We start from the raw sequence: 27,068 nt of genomic DNA, 5'->3' as shown, positions 1-27,068 counted from the left end.
TGTGTGTCTGTTTGATTATAGGCCTGTAGAAAAGCTGCATAACGCACCCTTGATTCATTTATTGAGGCATTTTCTTGCCTTATTTATTTACATATTTCCATTTTTGACAGTTTCGGTACTCAAACAGAACACAAAACAAACTCTCAGCCCGTGTCTTGGATCGTTTTCTCATATCTGCCGTATTAATTATGCAATAAGAAGATACCAAATTTTTATTTAAATCTGACCTAATTCACATCAGAAATAGGCCACACTCATGCTGCTTTCATACTCAAAAGATGATGTAAATACTGCTAATAAAAGCTCTAACAGAAGTGATCGCGATGTAGATGAACATGTGAACAGACGGAGACGGACCGCTGATGTTTATTCAATCTACTGTGTAACTGAGGAACGGCTGCCAACACAACACATACTGCACATACTGTACTGCAGCTCACAGGGTGAGTTAAATGAGACAATGGCGCCCCCTGCCTGTAAAACCCAAAGACAGTTTATTACAGTGCATTCAAATGAGGAAACATTGATCGTTGAGATTTTCTCTTAAAGCATATTAACACAAGCAGAGAGAGAATGAGATGGTGAGAGTAAGAAAGGAGAAGGCTGGTAGGAGGCACTTATTATGAAACGTTGCTTTAAATGTGCATGAGAACAGCCCATTCGTTAATTTTAGATCGGTGATCTGACGTGTAAAATGTTAAAAGTTTGGCGAAATATTGGTAAAAAATTATGTAGCACACAAGGAATATCTAATCGGATGTTTTATGGACTCATTTTTGAATTATTTGTTTTAACAGGAGACATTATTGCAAAACAACAAACTTTTTCTTGCTAAAATCTAAATCCTCAAAAGGCAGAGCGCTGGGTCTCTCACTTAAAAAGCAGACACAAGGACAGACTCAAATAAAGATGCAATAACACAAAAAAGTAGTAGTAGTAGTGTCAGTGTTGCACACACTTTAGCGAGATGGGGACTTGTTTTAAAACCTAAAAAAAAAGACCAAACACAAAAAACCCTCCACATAAAATGGCTCCCTACAGCTTTTCTGGTGCAATCCATGACTCCCGAAGCCCAGAGAGACTAAAATTGATTTGAAAATGTTATTTATAACCTTTATCAAAAGCTGAAATCAAGCATGCATGCACTCTGTCTGAAGTGGGTCAGCTTCACGTCAATGGACTTCTTAAATCAATTTGGGATCTTTGGGGCTTCTGAAATCTTGAATTACGCCTGGAGCCATTTTACGTATTACTTCAGTTCTCGGGTGAACTGCCACTTTAACCCAACCTGAAAGTAACATACTATAGTGTGTGTCAATAAGTCATTTCCTTTCCACCTGCTTAAAGTAAAGAAGTACAGCCATTAGCTTATTTGGTTGTGAAACAGAAAGATAACAAGTCATTATTAATAGCACCGTCGTTAATACTGAATGTTCTGTAGATCTGCAGCTGTTCACTGTTCAGAATGGACATGAAACTACGTACGACAAAACATATTTAATCCACACACTGATTCTCATTCAGTCTCATTTATTTTAAGAAATTATATTATCATCATCACAATGTTCATTAAATTAGGATCTTTGAGAGCCTCTAAAACACGTATTTACAAAAGAATTTCACAGTGAATCTGGTACGTTTTGGTTATCATATCATGGTAAGAATCGTCTTTATAACCCTGTTAATAATAATAACAACAATAATTATTTTTCTCAAAATAAACTCTGGAAGGAAACAAAAAAAAAGTTGTAAGAAAAAGTAGAAAAACACAACATGAGCAGGTTAATTAAGGAGATTAAGGCAGGGGGAACGGGTTCATGGCAATCAGCCTCACCCCCCCCCCCAAAAAAAAAAAAGATCTGGAGCTTTTGACGTTCACTTTCCAGCAACAGCAGTGCAACATGCGACGCTGTCACAGCTTCATCCTTCGCCGTTACAGGTGCAGAGTGTCATAGCGTGGCAGTAAGTCCCTTCTAATCAGTGCGCTCTACCTACTTATTCCAGTTGCGAGGCCAAAGCTACGTTAACGGTAACCGAACAGAGTGAGAAACACGACTCTGGTTTTCCCATCCTCCTTTCCCTGCGAACATCTTCTGGTTCTGGTGGGTGAATCGGAATAAAAAGGCTTAGAGGTGAGAGCTGACCTTTTCTCAGCGCAGAGAAGCGTGACCACTACAGAGTCTCATTAGGACAGGAATGTCGGGAGGACAAGCTGAAGGAAAAGGAAAAAAAAAAAAAAAAAGGGCAGACGGTGACGTCAAGAGCTCCGGTCACTCCTGTCTCTGAGGCACGCAGCCCTCCATCTCCAGCACTTCGGGCCATCCCTCGAACTTGTTGGTGTCTGCGCTGTTCTTTATGTGCTGGAGGAGAGAAAAAAAAAAAAAAAAAACACAAGTCAGGCTTTGTTTTTCTGATCCTGTTGGACAAGCCCGAGCTGAAAAGGACGGACAGTTTGCTTTTCACTGCTCCGACGAGTGACACAAAACAGGGTTGGGCTGATAAGAACATGCAGAGACCAGGAACCAACAAGAGCTGGTGAATCACACAGATTACACGAGGTTAGTCATCGCTTTACTGCCAGAAAGTCATATTTACAGCCTGGATGGCGTTGGCACCAAAGAATTCCAACATTGTCACCTCTAAACTTTTACTAGTGGAAGGAAAAGGGTGCGTACGCGTTCACTCATTCAGGAGCATGAAACATAAGAAGGCTTGGCAGCACATGGGGAGAGGGCGGGTTGCTTTTTTAAGAGAGAATCCAGACCATCTCAGCCCCTTTGTCAAGAGTTAGTCTGAACGCATCAAACAGGTTTGATGCCAGTGAAGCTGAACCACACTGGATTTCAGTTACTCTGAGAGCTCTGCAGGACATTTGATCTGGAGCTCTGACGTGCTGGGGATTTGTTGCTCGTACAAACCTGATGTGATGTGGATTTCTGGGCGATGCAGCCATATTTCTATCATCATCGTGATGTGCGACCAGAGATTTGAGAAACCGACCTCCGCAACAACCCGAATTTCTGTCTTTTGTTGTTTATTTTTTCCTATTTGAGTTGACAGCAGACCGCTGCCGGGGCATAAAACCTCTAACAACAAATCCAGACGTGAGCAAACCGACTATCAAAACAATTTAACTAGAAAATTGAATTAAATCGTGACACTGAAATCAAGTCAAATCACAACATGGACGTGGACGTGACACCCCTACACAAGACTACATACATGTTATCTTAAATGTTGGATATAGCAAGTGTCGTCTTGTCCATTCCCTTTCAAATGCTGTAATTATTAAGAGCTGGGTAAGAGGGAAAAACTTGAATTCAGATGATGTATTAAGTCTGGAAAGCAGAAGCAAAAAAAATCCTTTTCTTGACATTTTGGTAGTTTATTTTGTTTACTGACAAGACTGCGAACTGCCACTTGCACACATCTATCTCCTGTCAGACTATCACCTCTTAATGTACAAATTATTTTACATATATCAGACATATTAGACGTCTTCGACATGACATCACAACTGTTGTTTCTTCAGGTTTTGTTGATACTTCCAACATATTCTCCTTTTAAATTTAAAAATGTAGAGTTGTATAAAAACAAGGATACTGTATGATTCAGCGGAGCGTGTAATTCTTTGTTTCAATATGTAAACGTGGGGATTTTTGGGGTGATGTTACCTGCTCAAACGGACTCTTGGTCTTGATGCCTTTCCCTCCTACGAAGATCCAGTTATCCCTGAAGCCCAAATTACTGATAACCGAGCTGCCCAGATCAGCTACGAGCTTCCTGGCTTCATCGTTGAGCCTGCAGAACAAAAGAGGACAGATATTATTACCCGGGCCAATACTGGAGATAACTGAAGCAATTTACATTAATCGTGTCGATCTAAATTATAGCAGCAAAGCGAGGCGGACGGTTGTGTTGTTGGAGAAAGTCCTTACTTCGTTGAGGGATCGTCGTATGAGGCCATCATCACCACCGTCCCGTCCTCAATTTCCTTCAGGAATTTAATAAAGGGAGCCACATCTACGCAAAGTTATACAAGATTAAAACGAGGTATGTGTGTTTTTAAGCGTGCAAAAAGGAAAAAAAGGTTGTGAAAAACACTCACCTCCTGCCCACATATCAAAGAAGTCTGTCTTGATAAGTTCCCCTGATTTCCCTGCCAAGGGGAAAAGAACCTAGTTAGACACTTTTAAATCCAATTTTCTCGACATGATTTATAGTTTCTATTAGCATTTATTAATAAGTAACCGCATACACGACTTTTATGACACACAATTGCACAATCCTGGCAGTGGTAGAGCTTTTGTATCTGATATAACCTGACATGATTAACAGGCTGAAGAGCAAAATGTAAATCTATAACCAGAACCAAAACCCTGTGCAGTGCCAGAGGCTTGTCACTGCTTTTTAAATGGCTCTATTCATCGTTGCCCTTCTAGTGGAACAGTGCTGGGAGGATTATATTACTGTCAGCAGTGGCCTGTTTATTGAGCACATTGCCTGTAGAGTACGGAACATTGGCTCATAACGTTACCATTAACCAGGGCGATGTTGATTCCTCTCCCCACGTTGTTCTTTACACTGCTCATCAGTCTGAAACATGGAAAAGGAGGACGGTAAGATCACAAATAACACAAGACACTTCCTGATGATGTAGCCTCAGATAACAACACTTTAATTTAAGCTTTTATCACAACTATATAGATGTTTCATACATGATAAATGTGGCTGTAAGATGTAAGTATTAACAACTACATTTCTTTCTGTGGGTTCCTTTTATGAGAAGGAAGTGTAATAATACAAGATATGTCTTCACAGGTGAAGACAATGAGCACATTAACATGCCCTTGTGTACTTATTAAATGTTTACATAATTTAAAAAAAATGTTGAACAGGAGTGTAAACCGCATGTTTGACATGACAGCAGTTCCTGGACTTTGTGTGCTTTTGCTGTCATCTTTCCCACGTTTGTCAAACATCATGACCGCACGGACCAGTTTCAGCACCGTCGACATGACATCTGCTCACAATTCATCACCCAAGGCTGCAAATAATGACTATTGTTATCACCTCCAGCAGGGAGGTTACTATATGTTTTTGCCTGTTGCAGTTAACTATTGGTTCAATCCAGAGAAACAGATCCAGGAATTGTTTCCTTTCTTTAACGCTGGGAGAGAGGACGTTTTAAAGCATTTTCCTTAATTTCTCCGGATGTAATGCACAGATGTTGATTAAAAAAAAAAGGTCAAGCATATTTAGGTGGCTGGTATATATGAGTGAGAACAACCTGTGGCAAATCCAAATACATTTAAATATGTTTTAATTTGATATTGGATTCGGCTTGTTTGTAAAAAAGGGGACTGCTGAGCCTTGGTGAGGGTATACGCTCTACTGAGCACCACTCTAGTTATCCACTATATTATTACGTATTTTTTTTGTCAGTGTTGTCGTTGTTGTTGGTGGTCCTGGTGTTTTGCTCTCTTTAAAAAAAAAAAGTCTTGCTGTCTCTGACAAATCAGATATACATTTTCGAATGATCTAAAAATAAGAACAGTAGTCCATCATTCAAGTTGACAAGCTGGAGGCAGTTAATGTTTCACATATTCGCTTGATAAATAACTTCAGTTATTTAAAAAGATGTTTAATCTTCTGCTTAAATCACTTTCAGCACTATAATCAGTACAACGCATTTTAAACCAAAGGCAACTCCTGATCAGCTGTTAACTACGGAGTCGTTACTTTAACAACAAGCAACACAGGAAAGCCGCAGCATTTTGTTATGTTACTCTACACCTAACTCAACATATTCAAGTTTAATTAGACCCCAGCTGACAAAGGCAACTAATGACTTCCAACGCTCCCGATGACTCAGTGAACACAACATGTTTACAGCCGAGTGGCGCTCAGTAGAACGTCCACCAAGGCCAAACAGTCCCCTTTTGTACTCACTCATACATATCAGCTACGCACACAACATCCGCCTGATCACTTTCAGCAGGATCCATGCATTATTCCCTGTGACATCAACTAAAATATGTGTGGGGGAAACGCCCTTTCACTTCACTTACAGTTTGTCCTCCAGGCAGATTTTCGGCCCGACCACACTGGCCGCTCCACTCGCCATCTTGAAGGCAAAGTGTCCGGGCGGACACGGCTTGGAAAGCCCGCACTTGTACCTGACCGGCTTTGTTGCTGTGAACACAAAATCTCAAATTTAAAAACACCAATGAAAGGGTGGGAATATACAGTAACAAGAGGTCCAATCACAAACAGGTCGAGACACACAACAAAAGGCAACTCTAGATTATTGATTATCAGCCCTGGTTGATTATGGGGGCTGAGATTCATGTGCCATTATCTAGCTGTATACTGCAGGATTTAACCATAATTATAAGCACTCTTGTCGACGGGTATGGACAGATTTCCTCTGGCATGCATCAGTCTTTAATAAAGCAAATCCATTAGAGGAAATTGTTAGAATAGAAGCATACTTACGGGCTTCATTCACAGGCACCGATCTGGCTGAAAAGCAAAAGAAATACATGCATCTTTGAGAACACTTTCATCTGAAATGGACACATAAAAAGGGCAGCTCCGTGGGAAAATCCAGCACGAAACCCTCATAACATAGAACAACAATGAACCATATTTGGTTTCTGAGCCTCCAGGCGACACTGCCACAAAACAACCCCTCACAATGAATGGATTAAAAAGACCTCAGGTTTCCTTTACAACAAGACAAATCTTAAATGGCCGCTTGGTTTCGTTTTTTGAGAAAACACTTGGTACTCACACATCACACTGCCCAGTTTAAAATCCGTGTTGATCTCCAGCAGCTGGAAAGCCAGAAAGACAGCCAGGAGGAACGCAAAGATGAGCGCTGCCAACTTCAAAATACCTGAAGAGAGAAGAGAGGTAGATGAAGCTGTCAGGCGCCATTTATCATATTGTAAACAGCACATTCGCACAATAATTGCTCGGTATCTTAAGGAACATGTGCTTACCGCCGGCCCGAAGCATCATTGCGAGCCTCCAGCCCCTTCTCTCCAAGCTAACACCCTGTCAGGACAAAACAAAACAAACAAATGCTAGCAGCCAGCTCAGGTTGACTTTCGGTGACGACGCGTTAGCTTGCTAATAACGGTTTACATGGCGCTAAAAGCTAACACCACAGAAAGTTAGTCAAGTGTTTTAACCTCACTTTAGCTTTCGCTGAATTAGCTGTCACAGGGAATTCAACTGTTATAATGCATTTATTCTCAGTTAAGTGCCGGTATTACTGCCTGGAGGCGACGTTTTGGCAAGCTAACTGGCGTCAAGTGTGAAAACTGACGTTGACTCGTACACCGTTACTTCCTCTTCTCTGCCTATCTTTGCTCCGGGAATTCAGTGATAGAAATAACGGGGAAGAAGTTGAAGAAGGATGTAAAGACCTTGTTTAACTTACCCGTTCAGTCGCTATGATAACCACCTGCACCGGCTGTGGCCGACGGTGTCCCGGACTGGAGAGATCTGTGGGATGACAGCTGAAATAGACTGTTAAACGGGGGAGGTGGGCAGGAGGTGAGATGCTCCACTCTGTCGGAGAAATCGAAGACGAACGAGTGGGGGGAATTATTATTTCTTCTTTCAATAAATATTTATTTTCAGCCGAGGTTGTCCGCCATTAAAAGATAAAATCCCCATGTTCTCAGTTGAAATCAACAAGAATATATTCAACATTTGCAAAAACATTAATAAATACAATGACAGTAACACAAAGATGATGAAAACAACACTTCCTTGACAGCAATATCTCATTCATTAAACAGGAGGGGAAAGGGGTGATTTCAGCTTTTATTTAATTAGTTTTGTAGTTTGTATCACTAATACAACAAAAAATCACAGTTCACAGTGTAAAATGTTGCAATGTAGGCTCTCAAAATTATAAATACATGACCACATATTATACAAATTAACATGTTTCAAAAGCAGATTCACAGAAAACAGTTATTATAAACAACAATTTCATTATTATTATTATTATCAATACAACATACATTTTAACTCTGTGTCATCACTGTGTCATCCAAAATAATCCCATGAAATGCTTCTGAAATGTAAAATTTTCTTACACTCTTACACTCTAAAAATGACAATGAAGGAAAAGGTTATTACTAATATTTGGTTCTTAAAACAATGATCTCTACATGTTTAAGCCCATTTAATTTCTTTTTTTAACCTGAGACTCAAGTGCCATGTCATATTCAACCATATAACACAGTTCTGATACGACCATTGTGGTGGTGGTAGTAGTAGTAGTGGTGGTGATTTTTTTTTTCAGGAGTAATACATCTTCTCAATAACATATCTTCGTTACACTCGCACCGACTTCCTCATTTTTCTTCTTCTCTGTTTAAATCGAGGCAGATTAGACACGTGACAGCACCGCCAGCGCCCTCTGGTGGACAGATGCTATAAAACGTTTATTGTGCATTTAACTTAACCCGAACACACACAGTACAAAGAACACGTGAGAATAAAATGCTGTATTTTGTTTTTTGTTGTTTTTAAAAATGCACATTTTCTGAATTTGTCTCGTTTGTTTTTCACATTGGACAGAGAGTAAAAAAAAGTGCTGCAACACAGAGTAAAACTAAAATAACAATAATTCAAAAAAAATAAAAAAAAAATACTGTACACATAAAAGCAAAGCAAAGCAATGAAATGACAGTCAGCTCAATAAATTAATACATTTTCATGCTTGTCGTTCAGATCCTCGTGAGTGCTCCGGTCCAAACATCAGAGATAAGTCCAACAAAGTCTTTTTTCAGGGCTGCTTCCGACCATGAATCTTTATTACATCCATTAAAATGTGTCATGTGTCATTCAATAAGATCCTGCAGAAAAAAAAAAGAAGAAAACGTGTCAGCGAGCGTGCAGAAATCACAGTTTTCATGGGCTCAAAACAAGATAAATATAGTGAAATAGTTGAGAATGTGTCTCACGTCATCTGAGTCCTGCTGGCAGGCCGTGCCGTTGCTGCTGGTGGCGCTTTCGAGATCGGGTGTGACGCCATTCTCATCATCCTGGATCCGGAGGTTGGAGAAGCGGTACACTGGTGTCCTGCAGAGGGCGACGTTACACCACAGAGATCAGCTGCACGTGTGTGTGAGAGATGTGTGCAGGTGTGCATGTGTGTCCGGCTCACCTGTTCCTGTACACCACCCTCCTGACGGCAAAGATGGCGGAAATGACGGCTATCAGGACGACGACGCCTGCCCCCGCGCACACCAGGATCAGCACCAGCCTCTCGCGCTGGGAAACACACAGAGCCGCCGTTATAAAGCCAAAATCTAAACGCAAACGATTAAAGGGGCGCGACAAATCTGCTCACCGGTGTGTCGAAGTCTGTGATCGGAGACAAGGACCTGGCAGATGGAGCGGGGCTGGTGTTCACGCCGCAGGGCCTGATGACGGTCTGCACCGCCAGCTGAGGGCTGAACCCCCCCTCACACCTGTCGCTGGCGACCTTCCGGTACCTGCAGATGCAGTCAGAAGTGTGTGAGCGTCTAAAAGAGGTGTGTTTTCATTATTAAAGAAGGAGCGACTGTTATTACCCCGCTGTGAGCAGCTCGTCCTCCTCTCCCTCCAGACAGGGCTCCAGGGTTTTGTTGGCGCTCGGTTCCCTCACACACTCCGAGGTGTTCACGTGAGGATAGTAACCGTAGTCGCTGTTGGAGAGGAAAAAAGGTCAGGGCTTTTCACCGACACGCTCCCACACAAGCTCAACCTACAATAAAAACAAACTGAGCGACGTACCATAAGTAGTCGTCTCTGGTGCACAGGCAGGGGCTTTGCTTCTTGCTCACCACGAAGCTCTTCCCATTCCTGCACACGGATTGTTTCTTCAGCCTCCGGTACGTCTCTTTGAGGCCCAGGACGCAGCCGTTTCTCTCCGAGCCTCCTCCGTCTGTGGAGTGAGCCAGCCACTGTTCATAGTCCTGCTCGTCACCTGAGGAAGGAGATGATGCCGACACAGGATGCAGCCGTCAGTGACACTCATTTCGAAAATGGCAGATAAAATGAAACCAAAAGTTTTAGTCCACTGAGAAACATCATCAAATGGGTTTAATGGACATTTTTCATAGAGAGATGCAACCAAAATCCATTTCCATTTACTTCCAGGTGTAGTCAAGGCTGCCGCCAATCGGATAGTTGAGGCAAATGTGCCGTCACATCACAACAAACATTAGTACTGCAAACACAAAACATCAACCGTCATTTTACATCCAAACCGAGCAGAAAGAATATTAAAAGTCCCAGAAGCACTGGGTTTAAATGTTAGATGTTTCTCTGTATCAGGGCTGCCCAAAGTGGGGGCTGAAGTCGAGCCGCCATTTGGTGCCGAAACCAGATGTTTTCAAGCAAAATGCATAAAAATGGATCTGTTTGTTGTAAGGTAAAAGTATATATTTAAAGAATCACTTGTTATTTGTCACGTTCCATTATCAGAGGGGTATTTTTTATCAGTCAACTAAGGGAATTTGGGACTTTAGTTCCGTTTTTCATTCTCACAATATGATACAACGGGTGTTTGCTTCATTCTCGTGGCCCTCAATTAGGCTTCAAGGAAAAAAGTCTGGGCTCTGTGTAATTAAATACGGCAAAATGAAATGATATAACCTGTTTTTAACCTCCTCTAACCAACCGACTGTTAAATCCTGACATCACTTTTTCAAGCCGAGTCCCCCTTTCAGACGTGGCTGTATGGGATTGTCCAAAAGTCGTATTTAAAAAAGACAGATCTAATTATTCCTAAAATCCACGACATGATTTTTTTATCCAAGGGAATGTTCTGCTTTAATCCACATTTGCTGGCATTAAGCCTTAAAGAAACAACATGTTTACTGCGGTCGAAAAAAAAGTTTATTTTGTATTAACGGGGCGTCCAGCAGCAGTCTAGCAAAGAAAAGCGCCGGATGCTGTCTACGTGAGCTGGTTTGTAACATGTCATTGAAATTAGAAAAGAGGAACATGGTGCCAAAGAATAATTATAGGTGGTTAACAGCAATGGAAAGTCCCGGTTAACGCTTGTTCAAGTTTCTGCAAGGCGTAACTGCCGTAGGGTTACAACCTATCGCACCAGGTGGCAACATGTCACATTAAGGCGTAGTTTCATATCGTCTCGACTCACACTCTCTTGTAATGAGGCTCTGGAAGTCGATAGTGACAGCCACCCACATGGGCTGGCCGTCTTCTTCGGGCCGGAAGCCCCACACGCTGACGTTCATGGCCTTGGTCCCCGGCTCGGACGCCAGGCCCGCGAAGAAGAAGGGCTGCTCGGTGAAGTTGTACGACTTCCAGCACCGGCCCTCGTCTGTGGAGAACCTGGGGACAGGAAGTTTGCAGCAGGAGCGTGAAGGAAGTTGGTGCAAAGGAGAGAAAAAATACAAAGTATATACAAAGATATCCACTCAGTACTTGATGGTCTTGACTTGTCCCTCACGCTGGGCTTCCACGGCCACGATCAGACCCCCAGAGTCCAGTATGCTGTAGTGGTGAGGGCCCCTCAGTGTCCCCCTCCAGTTATAACCCCCGTCTGAGGAGACAAACACGTCTGGGTGCTGCGACGACGACAGGGAGTCACCCACAGTACCTGGAGGTCATCAAAACACATCTTCAAGTTAATGTTACATTCGATTTAAGACTGTTTAAAGTTGCAAAATCTTGAAAATAAATATGGGTGCACTGATTAATCACCGTGAGCGATAACCAGTCCCACAGCCGTCGGTTCAGACAGAGCCAGCATGGGGACGATGCGGTTGTTGCGACTGTGCTCTCCGTGAATATGAAGGTTGCACTGATGACAAAACGCGCACGGACATAATGTTTTAGTGACGAGCTCGTAGATTATGAAGTATGAAATGTGCCGACCGGGATTTGAACACACCCTCTGGAACTGCTTGCCGCAGTCCACGTTCTCAGGCTTGCTGAGTTGCCTCCACGTCCCCCCTCTGTTGAAGGAAATGACGGATCGTATGCGTCCATCTGCAGCCAAACACGACATTTATTCATCAGCATTTTAGCAAAATAAGAGTAGCTGCAGTAGTAGAAGTATTCAGTAATAAATGTACTGTAAAGCCAATCAGAGGCAGAGCAGGGCAGGTCATAACGAGCAAGATAGTGTGATCTAAAATAACGCTGCTACAGCTTTAGCAACTGTATTTCTGCTTTCCTGACTGGAGTGTAAATATTCTACAACAAATATATAACAATATATATTTATATTACGCATGTGAGATAGTGACACACATAAAGAAGTAAAGGTTGGGAAGCCTACCGTCGTCCAGCTTGTTAGTGAGGTAGACTCCTCTCAGGGAGGTTATGTTGGTGAAGTCGCTCTTCCTGTGCCCGTCAAACAGGTGGCGCTCCAGCGATTTGGAGAACAGGATGCCGCGGTCGTCTGACGTGTACATGGTCCCGAAGAAGGTGTCTGCCGTGACACGGAACGAAAATAAGAGAGTTAGCCGGTAGCTTACTTTGTTATTTAGCGGAAGTACAACGATGGAAATGGATTAAAGGATGTTGTAGCATCCAGTCACCAGATATTAACAGTGATATCTCAGTCTATTTCATGTTAGAAGCAGACCACATTACTTCCTGTATCAAAGAGGATGTAGCTACTCAAGTTTTCTTCCTTTTATTCTACAAAACAGCTCCGGAATGTGATTTGGCTTTTTTTGGTCTTGACATTCCTTTTATCAGCTGCCATATGATACAATCTAAAAACTTTTGTTTGACTTTAAGCAGATTTCTAAACAAATCAAACAGGCTGGAAGGCTCTCATCGATTGATTCTTGTGACTGTTACTGATGTTCACATCTGCAGCTGACAATTATTTATTTTTTCTTTTAATCTGTCGAATATTTTCTCAGTTAACTCATAAGTCTTATCTAGAAAATGATGGAAAATGTTGATCGAAGTTTCCCAGAGCTCACAGCGATGCCCTCAAATGTCTTGTTTGTCAGAGATATTCACTTTACTGTCACAGAGGAGTGAAGAAAAAACTGTTGTTTTTTTTAATATATTGAAGAAGCTAGAAACCGGGAATTTTGACTTTTGTTATCGATGACTCAATTTCGCCATCCCGGCTAGTCTTCGTAGCTCTCCTGACGTCAAACACAACATGTGCCGTCGGCTTCAAAGGGCCTCGGCACCTGGGAACAGCTGACGCAAACCTTTAAACATCAGCATCACCACAACAACAGGTCACCATCAATCATAACTCAACGGTGCTGAAGCTCGCACACGTGTCAGCTAAAGCCACGAAGGACGAGCCACAGCTGAGGGAGGTGGTGGACACCTTTTCCAGTGTGTGTATATGTGTGTGTGTGTGCTTGTGTTACACCCTGATCCCAAGATATGTTTGTCAGCTTTTAGCAGTGTAAACTAAATCTCCCTCCCTCCAGCAAACAAAAGATAAAGCCCCCTTGGCCCCCATACCTCCCTCTGTTTATCTCATCAGTACAAAAGTCCCATCGGCTCACCCCATACGGCACCAACCGGAGCACTTGACAGTGAAGCAGACGTACAATAATCAAGCGAAACAGAAATAAGTGTGAATGAGAGTGAGAGAAGAGGAGGGGGAGGGAGGAAGAAAAGGAACAAAGCCTGGACAGCTGAACTCGAATGCACAAACACACACCCACTCCGATGGAATGATTTGTCAGCAATGCCAAGAACTTGTGAAACCAGTCCGGCCTTCTTCGCCGTTGAGCTTTTTTTTCTTTTTTTTTTTCCATTACAACAAAAGCGGCTGAGGGAGCTATAAATTCTCTCATGCTGTCCTCGCAACATTCGCCCAATATGTGTGTGTCAAGAACGTTTTTTTTTCTGCTTCAGGTGTGTGAATACTTTTTTTTTTTCTTGTCCGTTACCTCCTGGGTTGTCCACGTGCATGAAGAGCATGTCTTCATCTCCATCCAGGATGGAGTAGAACTGTAAACACACACACACACACACACACACACACACACAGAAATGATGAGAGACGACATGCGGGTGGGAAATCTGCAAATATAAAAACAGCTTTGTGATGACTAATTTGATCTAAGCGTTGTCTAATCGCCGTGAGAGAGAGTGTGTGTTTGTGCTGTCAGCAAGATGTAGTGGGTGGGTGTGTGTGTCTGTGTTTGTGGGTGTTAAGGCGGACCAGATGTGTGTTTGGTCGGTGGTGCAAAAAATAGGAAATGTTGCCATTGTTTGCTTTTCTTGAGAAAACTGACTGAAGCACGTGTGAAAACTGACGGACTCCACAGGAGAGTTGTAAAACTTTCCTGTCCCCGGGTCAAACGGTGACAGAATTGTGTAACAAAGGATGTAATTATTGTATAATTTCCTGCGGCAGCGCAGGGATTACTACCAGCGCCAAAACCCTGATGGCAGACAGAGAAACCTCACAAAGGAGATGATCATACAAACGTCTCCTGTAGTAGGGCAGGGCGTAGCTCACCAGTGAAAACAAAAGGGAGAGAGTGCTTACATAACGAGTGGTAATTAATCAGAACATGTGGCTTAAAGAAAAGAAATGTCTGAAGATGGCAGGAATTTAGATAGAAATCTATGTGCTATGTGAACTATGTGATCAAAGACGGATAGGGAAAGAAGAAGTAGAAAACCAACAACGCAATGTCAGCTTTTGGTGCTTTGCAATATTTGAAACTACGTGATTTTAACAAATATTGTGGTAAACAGATTAAAGGGAAGTTTGAACTGGTTATGAAACAGTCTCAATGTAAAACAGATGCCTCTGCAGTACCTGCATAAGCAAACAAGAGCATCAGCAGGAAGACTGGCTATCTATATAGTTATTATTAACGACACGGAGCTCAGATGTGTCCTTATCGACTCTGTAAGGACACTCCCACACAGGGTTTAAAAGCCTGCAACTCCCGTCCAGTTGACTAGTAATCTTTGGAAGAACTCATTGCATTTCCGCCACAGGGATCAGGGTGTAGATTAAGCTCCGGGGCCTTCATCTTGACCCAACGAAAGTTCCCGCTCCTCGGGTAGAATTTTACAAAAGCAGTGTATCCTCAGCTTACAGGGCCAAAAGTTTCTGATTGGCCGAGTTATTTCAGCCACCATTTTTAAGAAATCTGCAGCTGCAAACCAGTTTGTTTTTTTCGCCCAATCTCATAGGTGTTTGGACTGTGATGGAAATGCAGACAACAACGAGCTGAAGTGACCTAACAGAACCTTGGAAAGTCATTTCTAAGGCTAATGGGTCTACGTACTTTGGGCAAAATGCGTGTTATGGGAACTCCACCATCGAAATAAGACCAAGACAGTATCTGATTGTGCTTCTCACCTGCTCAGTGGAGGCAGAAGGCAGCAGCGCCTGACTGAAGGTGTCTCCTTGGTCCGACGAGAAGTACATGACACGAGGGGATCTCTGGGAGCAACACGGGAGCATCGCTGTGTCAACACTCAGTGATCTTCAATGTGATTCGACTGCTCGCGAGTACGTTGTGTTATCTAGATACTCGTCTGGAGCTACATCTTACCGGATCTTCCATCACAGAGAAGAAGAGAAAGGCTCCGATGTAGCCGAAGCTGAAGATGTCCTCGTGGATGGTGGTGAACGTCTTCCCCAGATCCTTTGTCCTCTTCAGCACTAAGTCACCTCGCTCCTCGGCGTCAACTGTGGAGACAAGAATGAGTCATCACACAAGTTAATAATGCTGGTACAGTGCTGCGATAAGATCCGGCTGCTGATTTCAAAGAAAACTTTGAGATCACTTTCCATCAACACGTTCAAAGGCTGGGAAGGGGGAGTTTTGGGAAGTACCTCAGGAGGGGAAGTGTTCCTTCCCCTCCTGAGTGTTTCCTCATCTGGACTGAGGGTCTATTGCGGTAAATTTGGGATTTTTATGGCTGAACTAATACAATTATTTAAAGCTGATTCTTGAATTAGAAGGCCTGAAAGATGCACTATCTAACTTTTTTGGTCATATATTCGATTTTTTTGTTCTCACCTCACAATGAGTCAAAATACATTATTATTTTGCTCCAGTGTTTATGAAGAAAAAATGTAAATATATGACTTTAAGGTGCATCTAAAACTCATGTTAGCTCCTCAACAATTGAAAAGCGAGAGGTTGAATCTGTGAACATGTTCAGATGGCGGAACGAAGCCTATTCACTAATGTTAAAAAACATATCACTTTATTCTATTTTTCCACAAAATCTTTCAAATCAAGCACTTTTCTAGATTTTTTTTTTTTGTCTAAAATTCACAAATTGTCAAGGGTCTCAAGGATGGAAGCAGAGGGGATCCTGGGTGTCCAAAAATGAGCTGCAACAACCTTTAATCATTAATTCCATGTGTGATAAATACAAATATAGCTACTATATTAACTACCAATGATTCCCCACAAAATATCATGGCATTACTAATGTACTTTTTAAATTGTTTTCATGCTGCCTTACTGCAGAAAGGATGTCAGTGTTCTGGACAATAAAGATTATATTAAAGGTCATATTCAACTTTTTTCCAACAAAACAATATTACTTATAAACATTATTACAGTCTGTCTGGTTTCCGAGGGTTGTGTTTAAATCAGATCAAATCACTGGCCACGGCTTTTTTTTTTACACTCTTTGGTATAATAAGTGTATTTCCCTCAGAGTCTTACCTGTGTCTACTCGACTGTAGCTGAAGAACAGATTGATGCCGGCCCCCCTGATGGAGAGAGAAGAAGTACAGGAAACATGCCACAACCACAAAACATTGTCACAACTTTGAAAGCAAAATTGAAAGCAAATGAAACTAAATTGGGACATATTCAAGTAAAACTTAACTATTGTATATGTGGTTCATTTAACATGTGCTTCCATTTAGCCACACCGGGATTTGGTGTGCGGTTTTGTTTTCTGTTTATCCTCACCATGAGAAAGAATGCACTCCATCATGAACTTTTGTCCACTTGGCGCCAAAGTCCAGAGAGAGCCACAGACCGCCCTGCAAGTCAGGAGGGAACAGAGGTGTGTTTACCTTTACTTTAAGGTGTGTGCTTGATGTGTGCTAATGCTACACCGAGGGGAGTTTCAGTGGGAGAGCCTTGCGAATCAAAATAAAAGAAGGAAGAGAGAGATAATTTAAAGGGCCGAAAGAATGGCGGTCAGCTGCGTGACTCACATCGATGCTGAGGGCCACGAGGTAGTCGGGGTTGAGGAAGTGGTATGTGATTGGCTGAGCCAGGTGGAAGGGCAGCTGGATGAACCTGAAGGTGGCGCCGGCATCCGTGGACGTGAAGATGATCCCGCCTGGGTTGTCCACCACCGGTACGTCCGCTGTCAATATCACCTGTCAATTAAAGGCGCAGTGTGTAAGTACTGGCCACATATCGCATGAGTGATCGCTAACTACTGCTAACTGTTAGCAAGCCAGCTCAGTTAGCCATGCAGTTAGCGGTTTGGAATGGGAGCTTGAAACACTTGGGGAGCGTTGGTGTTTTTCCACCACTGGCAAAGGAGCATTGGGCCGGCATGGGCTGGGGCTAGCTGGTTAGCATGCTAACTTCGATTGATATCTATGAAACAGAATAAATAGATGTCATAACATACAAACAATTGTGTTGAAAAAGAATGAAAAAGTAAAACATAATACTGTGAAGCTACCAAGCAGACTCATTTATAAAAAATCAGTTAATCATTACCTGCTCTTATAGTGTAGCTTCAAATAAATTGAAACAAAACATAGACTCATAAGTTACTTATCAATTAATCATTAGTTACTCTTTTTGTGCCCCTCAAGTAAAGTCAAACATAATACTGACTTGTTACTAAGTAGACTCATTAACTACTAATTACTGAATCATTAGTTAACCTTTTTGTTTGTATGTCTTCACATTCTGATGATAATTTTAGTTGATGTTTGAATTTTCTCAACTAAGAATTTTACATATTGCACCTTTAAAGTCAAATAAAAGCAGAGCGGTGATGGAGAGATGGCACGGACCCTGACAGGTAAATAAACAGTTAAGTTAAAAAGAAGAAAATATTTTAAGAAATACAAAAAAAATGTTGTAAACAATCTGTAAAATATCTTTCTACATTGCTGTCATCCTCAAATAGGTGACAATTTTTCATAATTTCACAAGCATGCAGAAAAAATGAGGGGAAAAAATATTCGCAATTTCATGATGGTGTCAAAATGTCAACGCATTTCTGTTTTTTTAACACATCAGCCACAACGCTGTGAAGACAAGGGCAAAAACGGTGGTTTGCAGCTGATGCGAGATGTCTTCACACTTTACTGAGGCAACATCACACAATCCTCCCCGTGTAGCAACAACATGCAACACAGTTCCCAAAACTGAAACTCTAACTGGCCGGCTGTCGACTCACAGAGCTCCCCGGTCCAACACTGACTCCAAACTCCTCCTTTATGAAGGTGTTGTTGATCCGCTGGGAGATGTCATGGAAGGATTTTCCGTAATCCGTACTGATGACAGAAATAAAGACAGATAGAAAGTGCAGATTTTAAGTGCATGTTGGGCGTGTTGCCCATGTTACGCTGCATTCTCAGATTATAACTCACCTTCGATAAAGCCGTGAGGAGCCTCCCTCAAGGAAAGTATCTATGGGAGCGCTAAATGTTGAGAGCACAAGGACGACCTAGGAAACGTTGTGAAACATTTGACATGATGAAAGACATTTGAATCTGGCTTACTCAATTTTAAGGGTCTGTATTTATCACCCCAGAGATTTAGAAAGTTAAAAACACGATATTCTATGAAATGAAAAGTAAAACTGTCCAGCTTCTTAAACATGACGATGTCTTGCTTTTTCTTTGCTTTCATTTGTGCTGATAAATGAAGAGTCCTCTTGGTTTTGGAGCATTTTTCACATCTTTTTGACATTTTCTAACCGATAAATCGTGAAAATGGTCAGCAGATAAATTTAAAATCATATATTTCAGACAAAAAAAAAACAGTTGCGATACTGTAAAAATGCTGAGATACTCACTCCTGTACCATCGCCCACCCACGTGAGGATCACATAGGAGCCGTCGTCACCGTTGAACCCTGTCTAGTGGAAAGAGAGAAGAGATACTCAATAATATGACAGAATCACTTCTCAAAGTTAAACAACTAAACTAATTAAAGGTGCACTACGCAGTTTTAGGGAATAAACTTTAATCAAGGGAGAAAGAGCTTCACTGACTGATGTTTTACGCATAAACAAACTTGCTTTGTTGTCTGAACTGAATTATCTGAATAGACAAACGGACCTTAAAGGACAATTTCATCCTGATTTACTTTGTTCATATGTGGCGGACCCTGCCACCTCTTTCAAAAACAGCTTCTTTATTCAGTTATGGAATAAATAAATATGTCTGATTGTTTATTATTACCTTGTTGATATTGTGAATATTATAATTTGAATTTGAATTCAAATTTGAGTTTGAATTTCTCCCTCTCCGAAACTAAACTGATTATACAACAACAATTTCTGCTTCCTGAAATGATCAAGTAACACTGTTTTCCAGATGGTAATACACTTCAGAAAAATGCTTGAAATCATTTTCTCACTTGTTTGGTGTGACTTTAAACAAACATCCTGCAAACAATGCAACAAAGCCAATAAAGCAGGAAACACATGACATGAAGGAGTTCACAGATTGATTCAACATGCGCCACAACAACTCAAACACACCTCACCTCATGCGTGTTGTCATCCAGGACCTCGTGCTCGGCGGGGGTGAGGGGGGTCCGGCAGGAGGTGAAGGGGGGACCGTGAGAGGGCCTGAAGGCGCCGCTGGTGTCCCTCCTGGGGCGTGTGCGCGCCTGGCCCTGGCTCCCATCCCGCTGAGTGCGGTGGAAAGTCACCGTCCTCCCCCCGCCGCTCCTGCCTTCAGCACCCAGGAGAAGGACGCACACCCCACCCAGGACCACGAGTCTCCAGAACATATCCGATGCGTAAAAATGATTGGGGTACTTCACTTAAATAAGTACCAGTGACCGAAATGCCTGCCAAAACTGACTCTCTTATTAGTGTTGCGCTGTGCAGCCAAGTGGGGGTGGGACGTGCTTTGGACGGGTCATTAACATAAAAAGTGCTGCGTGAGGAGGGAGGAGGGGGAGGAGGGGGGTGCGTCCTCCGCCAGCAGGTGCTCTCTGCCCGCATCCAGGTGACCTGAGCCGCTGGGAGGGCTCAGCACTCCCAGTGTGTCTGATGGAGACGCACCTTGTGGCCAGCTGCGACCAGTGCAAGGACTCAGTTAATTTGTGATGCATTCGATGTCGTCAGGAAATGTTTGAATTGTGAAAGACGGAGGAAAAAAAGAGTGCAAAATGGGAAGTTGTGGTGTTCTGAGAATTGGAGGGAGGCGTGAATGCAGCACGACAGAATGGATGTCCACCTTGTTTTAATCTGTTTTTTTTTTTATTTATTTATTTTTTTTTAATTTAAATTCATCACCAATGACAAACATACAATAGTGAACATGGGGTACATATATTCGACTCAATTAGAGGATCCAAAGGCTTTGTGGAGAAGATATAGTGGATAAATAAAAATTCACAAAGAGGATCTTAAGGCTCTGTAGAGAGCTACAGTCCGGATGGCCTTTCTGTTCGTTAGTCCTGATAGTGCATCAAAGTATATCCTCATTTCATTTTTAAATTGGTGTATATTGGGTTTTCTTTCAGTCCATTTGCATTTATGTACATAAAATCGTCCAAGTGATATAAAAAGGTTTAACAAAAATACATGACTTTGGTCCATAACTTTTTCTCCAAAGTGAAAAATAACATCCCTTTTTTGCAGGCTGATCTTAATTCCACATAGCAATTCAAACATATTTTCAACATCAATCCAGAAGAACTTTACATAGATACAATCAAAAAATAAATGTACAATCGTTTCTGTCTCAGCTTTACAGAATACACAGGAATCAGAGAGATCAGGTCTGTATTTTTTGAGAAAATGGTTCGTTGGGTAAATTAGGTGTATCATTTTATAATGAACATCTTTCACCTTATTGTTGATCAAATATTTTTTATAGTAAGTCCATACCAATTTCCAATTAATTCCATCCAAAAGACCATTCCAATAACTTTTGGCATGAGAATTAATAGAGCATTGCAACATATGTCTAAACAATTTATTATTGCATTTTTTATCTTTAATATTGATGCCATTCAGCAGGATATCAGTCTTCCAAATTGGTTGTTCAGTAAACACAATGCTGCCTTGTAATAGTCTTAAGAAGCATGTTGGTATCGCATCAAACACTATACAATATTCTCGTGCCGGTATTGGAATACCAAAGGTCTTTAAAAATTCTGCGTATGAAAGTAATTGACCATTCTCATTGAGCAATTGTGATATGAACAGAATCTTGTTTTTTACCCAGTTATCAAAAAAGATTGATTTGTTTTTATATCTGATGTTTTTATTGTTCCAAATTAAGTGTTTGTGGGGAGAGAAATTATGTTTGTATATAAGAAGCCAATATAAAAGCGCCTGCCTGTGAAAATTAGATAGCCGAATCGGGAGTTTATTTATGTCAAAGTCACATTTGAGAAGAAATTCTATACCACCTATTTTTTCAAAAATAAGATTGGGAAATAAGTACCATAATTTATCTTTATTTTGGATGTAATGTTTAATCCAGTTTACCTTAAAGACTATGTTAGATGAATGAAAGTCCAGCATATTTAATCCTCCTTGACAGTCTGAATTACATAACACACTCCTCTTTAGGTAGTGAGACTTGTTTCTCCATAGAAAGTTGAATAAGGTAGAATCTATTTGTTTTTCAATTGATTTGGGTACATCTAATACTTTCGCTGGATAAACAAGACGTGATAAACCTTCAGTTTTGGACAAAAGTACCCGACCTTTGAGTGATAAATCCCTCATGAGCCACATGTTAAATTTATTTTTAATTTTTGGAATAAGGGCTTGGAAGTTTGATTCTATTCTGTTTGTTTGATTTTTACAAATATTTATTCCTAAATATGTTACTTCCTCTTTAACAGGAATACCTTCAATTTCTTCTGATTGAATATTGCCATCTTTAAGAGGAAAAAGAGTGCACTTTTTAATGTTTAGACTTAGACCTGTCACTTTAGAGAACAGATTAAGACAATTTATGATTTTCTTAATCTGCATTTCGTTCTTTAAAAAGATAGCAGTATCATCAGCCAGCTGGCAACATTTAATTTCTTTACCTAAAATTTGAATACCTTGAAAGGAATCATTATATATATGTAGGGCCATTGTTTGCATGACCAAAAGAAACAAGAAAGGGGCTGCTGGATCTCCTTGTTTTATACCCCGAGAGATGTTGAACCTGTGAGTGGTCCCCCATGGAAGTTTAACTGAGCTGTTGCACTCACTATATAAAGTTTGTATTGCCCTTTTAAAGTACTGACCAAACCCAAAAAAATCTAACACCTCCGATAAGAACTCATGCTTTACAGTGTCAAAAGCTTTATATATGTCTATGAATAATATATAACTGTTGTCTGCGATGTATTCATTGTAGTCAATCAAATCTAAGATCAGACGAATATTGTTGCTTATGTGTCTGCCTTGCATAAATCCAGACTGACCATCGTCTATAAGTGTGTCTAAACAAAATTTTAATCTTTCTGCAAAGATGTGAGACAATAATTTTGCGTCATTGTTAATTAAAGTTATTGGTCGCCAATTCTCAATCTGTAGTCGATCTTTATTGGGCTTAGGTATCAAGGTGATTAGGCCTTGGCACATTGTTGCAGGAAGCTTACCGATTTCTATGGCCTCCTTAAAAACACATAATAAAAATTCAGAAATGTGGTCTTGGAATGCCTTATAAAACTCGCTGGTAAGTCCATCGTTCCCTGGGGATTTATTACCTTTTAAGCATCTAATATTATTTTCAATTTCTCTTAGGGATAAATCTTGATCACAAAATTTTTTCTGCGTTTGGTCAATGCATCGTGCCTTGTTATATATAGAAGAAAAAAAATGAGATGGGCTATAAATGTCATTTGGTTCAGAATATAAGTTTTTATAAAACTCTTCCACAGCTTTAGAAATTTTTTGAGGGTTTTCAGAGATCTGCTGATCAACTTTGAGTTTATACATGTTATTCACAGAAGCATTTATTTTTTCTAGATTATGAAAATATTTGGTATTTTTTTCACCGTGTTCCATCCATTTCCGTCTGGAACGGATAAATGCACCACGTGCCATATTTTGATATATATTGTCCAAATCAGATTGTAGCTCAGCTAACCTGTTGATTTCAATCTGAGAGAGTGTGTTATTTTCATAAATAGAAATTATATCCTTTAAAATAGTCTCTTGTTTAGTTCTTTTTTCCTTAGCCAATTCCTTTCCCCTTTTAATTGCCATGTTACGAATCAAAAATTTTGTATATTCCCAGTGTTTGCCATATATTTTCTCTTCTTGAGCTTTCTTCCAATTATCATGTATGAATTCTATGACTTTTTCTTTGAAAGATTTATCACACAAAAGTGTATTGTTTAATTTCCAGTAGTCAGAATTACCTTTAACTGGAAGGTTCCTTATATACAATGTCAACGAAACAATTTTGTGATCCGTGAGTATTGAAGGTTCTATTTTGGTTTCCTTTACTTTATCTATTAAATCATTTGAGATAAGCCAAAAGTCAATCCTGGATCTCTTTGATAAGTCTTTGTTATTCCAAGTGAACTGGATTTGAGATGGGTTCCTTAATCTCCATATATCACAACAGTTTAATTGTAAACATAGGTTATTAAATTCTCCACATGGGCTCCTCAAAGGTCTTTGTGGGTGACAGTCAATTATGGGATCATTGATGCAATTCCAGTCACCTCCAAATATCAATTTAGCATTCATGAAGGAGTTGAATAAGACAGTGATTTCTTCTTCAAATTCTTCAAAGAGGATTGTGTTTCTATGACTGCTGTTGTACCCATATATATTTCCCAGAATGAAAATTTCATTCATAAATTCAATAACTAAAATTAACCATCTTCCAGAGTTATGAGCAATGTTTTTGAGGATTTTTCCTTGAAAGGATCCTTTCAATATAGCTACACCAGCAGAATTACTATTGCCATAAGCCATCCAAATATTATCACCCCACTGATTTTTCCAAAAATTTAAGTCTGCAGCTAATGCATGTGTTTCTTGTAGAAAATAAAAATCTGCTTTCAAGCTTTTACAAAACAAAAAAAACAGCCTTCCTCTTAGTCTGTTCTCGAATACCCCTCACATTAAATGAACAAAATGACAAAGACATATGAATCAAAAAAACACTAGGTTATCTAGATAGTTTCCAAGTTTTACAAAAACAAAACAATATGGAAATGACCCTTTTCACCCCCAAATATTAGTAAGCTGAACAATCAAGTATGGGCTAAATTAAACTGTGTATCTTTAACCATAACATTGCTAATATCTTCGAAATCTCTGGTTTAAGAGTAATACTATACTTTCAATGAACATATATAATAACAAATGAACGGTAGTGAGTAACCTGTAAGGCAAGGTATTATCATTTTAACTTTTTCTTTGTTTTAGATGTTAAACATGTATTACTGTTTCACACTCTAATTTCTATGCCATCAATGATGGCTTTGGCCCCTACAAAGAATGCTTTTTTCCCCTGCTTACGTGCCTCTTCGATTTGTGGCCACAGCTTGTTGCGTATTTCTTTGTCTTTTGTAGTTAGATCTTCTCCGAATTTCAATTTCTTAGCCTTGAGAAAGCCAGAGTCCTTTGCAGCTTTCCACAACATTTCTTTCGTCGATCTGCATGTGAATCTTGTTATCACCGGTCGAGTCTTGCCGCTCTCTTTTCTTCCAATCCTATGGCTCACATCAATGTGGAAGCGTAGGTCTCCTCCTGCGTCCGGGATGACTGCTCTGCAGACGTCTACCATGCGCTGTTTAACGTCCTCACCTTCCTGCTCCGGCAGACCGTACAGCCTCAGGTTCCATCTCCTGTGATAGCGCTCCATGTCGTTTATCTTGTCTTCCGCGGCCGTTATTCTTTTCTGATGAACGTCGCTGGCTTGCTTGACCGTTGCAACAACCATTTTCACGTCTTGGACTTCTTTATAGAGGAACTCTGACGTCTCCTTCAGGGCCTCAATGGTGTCAGTGTTTTTCTTTATCAGTAATGCAAGACTGTCGGCGTTTTCTTTTATCTTTTCCGCCACCAACCTCACAATGTTGTCTTGTAGTTCGGAGAGTGTCGGTTCAATTTTGCCTTTCTTTGTAACTGGGGTACTTGGCGCCGAATCCGGGCGCGGGCCGCCGCCCACCTCCATCTCGGAGCTGCCGGCATAAGAGTGCATGTCTCCCGTCTTCACAACTTCCATGTCGTTTTCAGTTGAATCTTCAATGAATGAAAGCGACTTGCATGCCTTGTTACCTTGATTTCTGTGTCTTTTCTCCACCATTGTTATCAAGCTGTCCACTACCGTGTAAAAGTCCACTTCTTCCTATATGAGTTGAAATTTCAAATTGACGGTAGAGTTCAAAAAAGCGTCGAAGTCACTCCACGGTTGCTTATTCTACCAAAGGGCGACAAAAATAACAGGCGACAACTGTTCTGAGTGAGCAAAGTCCACTTTTAGGGTGAAAAAAACCATTTCCATCTGTTAGTGAAAAAGTTCTCCCTGCGCCTCGGCCGCCATCTTGCGCGCCTTTTTCATTATTTTCTAAACAGCTTTCTTGTTTTAATCTGTAGTGGGCACGACTGAACACAAGAGGACGTCATGCATTCACCCATACTGCTTTCAGCTTTTACGGTAAGTAATGAGTGAGGAATGAATCAGGAACTGCTTGGTAATTAATTAATCTTTGATGAGCATAATCTAAATACAAGTAAACCAATATACTGACCATCTTGTTATAAATGAGCTGTTTTTGTTTATGAACCAGGCACTGAGCCGCAGAAACCCATAACGACTCATTAATTACTAATCACCTAATCATTACTTACTCTTTTTGTGGCTCTCCAAGTAACTTTAAACATATTTCGTTGGTACTTACCATGTAGATTCACTAATTACTTATTACTTAATCATCAGTGACTCTTTTTGCGTACGTTCAGCTTAAGTGAAGCAATACTTAGTTGTTACCAATTAATTAAAGAGTAATTACCTAACCATAAGTTACTCTTCTTGTGTACCTTTGCGTAAAGTGAAACATATTACTGAGTAGTTACATATAGACTTGTTAATTAAGTATTATTGAATCATTAGTTGCTATTTTGTGCCCTCTCACGCAACGTTAATACATGAAATTATTGTCTAATAGTTCAGTAATTAGTAATTAATGAGTCTCCCTAGTAACTGCTATGTATTATGTTTCACTTAACCTTGTGGGGCACAACAAATCTAATGGTTAAATAATTAGTTATTAATGACTTATTACTAGTTTATGGTCAATAGTTAATCAGGAACAAATCATAAAGAAAGTCTCCAGTTTGCTGCTTCGCAAATATTGATGAACCAATAAGTAGCTGAGTCATTAATAAAGCATCTTCAGGTCTGTTCACCATCTAGTTATACAGTCCTTTAATCACAGTTATCCAATGATTAATCATTAATGATTTTTAATTGTCAAGTAGTCCCAGGATCATTCCTCATTAATTCCTCAGTAACTCCTCGCATTTTTGCATACCTTACCGTAAAGTGTTACAATAATAGGTTTCAAATCAAAGCCTGCCAGTAAAAGGAACAAGAGAGCTACATGTTTGTAGACTTGTGAGAACAGAGCAGACACACTAGTGTATCAGTGGAAGCACAGCTGTTTTCCCCCGGGGTTGATCTTGACATCCAGCCATTAGTTTCACCCTGCTACCTTGGAAAATTATTCAACATCAAGTCGAGTGTGTGTCCACTGAGAGTCCAGATATGGGGTCAGAATACAACTCTGAGTGTTGAAAGAGATGATAAATGATTAAAAAGAAATTCGGACGAAGAGGATGATTCAGCAAGAAATTATTACTTCACATTCATGGTTTCAACCCCAGAAACTAGAAGGAGTTTTTTTTTTTTTGTC

The 27,068-nt window shown here is 40.6% G+C and overlaps 2 protein-coding genes across 3 annotated transcripts; both read right to left on the bottom strand.

The window, feature by feature from the left end:
* Positions 1–471: 471 nt before the first annotated feature.
* On the bottom strand, positions 472–7,573 carry fam3c (FAM3 metabolism regulating signaling molecule C). Of its 2 annotated transcripts, none has more exons than XM_030440702.1 (10): positions 7,451–7,573; positions 7,008–7,062; positions 6,797–6,901; positions 6,499–6,525; positions 6,072–6,195; positions 4,538–4,596; positions 4,109–4,159; positions 3,939–4,023; positions 3,675–3,801; positions 472–2,360 (listed from the first exon to the last, which is right to left on the bottom strand). In XM_030440702.1, the coding sequence occupies exons 2-10, from the start codon at positions 7,024–7,026 to the stop codon at positions 2,271–2,273; spliced, it is 687 nt and encodes a 228-aa protein (XP_030296562.1). In that variant the 5' UTR covers positions 7,027–7,062; positions 7,451–7,573; the 3' UTR covers positions 472–2,270. The 2 variants fall into 2 exon arrangements, with proteins under 2 accessions (XP_030296562.1, XP_030296563.1); XM_030440703.1 differs by lacking the exon at positions 7,451–7,573 and adding an exon at positions 7,205–7,341.
* Positions 7,574–7,821: 248 nt separating this feature from the next.
* LOC115595197 (sortilin) lies at positions 7,822–19,994 on the bottom strand. The gene is made up of 21 exons (XM_030439361.1): positions 19,713–19,994; positions 19,018–19,080; positions 18,590–18,666; positions 18,397–18,493; positions 17,186–17,353; positions 16,935–17,008; positions 16,683–16,729; positions 15,552–15,688; positions 15,356–15,439; positions 13,923–13,983; positions 12,326–12,478; positions 11,936–12,033; positions 11,746–11,845; positions 11,467–11,641; positions 11,180–11,373; positions 9,805–9,997; positions 9,603–9,716; positions 9,380–9,524; positions 9,194–9,300; positions 8,991–9,108; positions 7,822–8,882 (listed from the first exon to the last, which is right to left on the bottom strand). The coding sequence occupies exons 1-21, from the start codon at positions 19,959–19,961 to the stop codon at positions 8,868–8,870; spliced, it is 2,469 nt and encodes an 822-aa protein (XP_030295221.1). The 5' UTR covers positions 19,962–19,994; the 3' UTR covers positions 7,822–8,867.
* Between the last annotated feature and the right edge of the window lie 7,074 nt (positions 19,995–27,068).

The sequence above is a fragment of the Sparus aurata genome, chromosome 14 (genome assembly GCF_900880675.1).
Source record: "Sparus aurata chromosome 14, fSpaAur1.1, whole genome shotgun sequence".
Taxonomy (NCBI): domain Eukaryota; kingdom Metazoa; phylum Chordata; class Actinopteri; order Spariformes; family Sparidae; genus Sparus; species Sparus aurata.
Note: the sequence above shows the minus strand (reverse complement) of the source record. Positions and strands in the feature narration are given on the sequence as shown.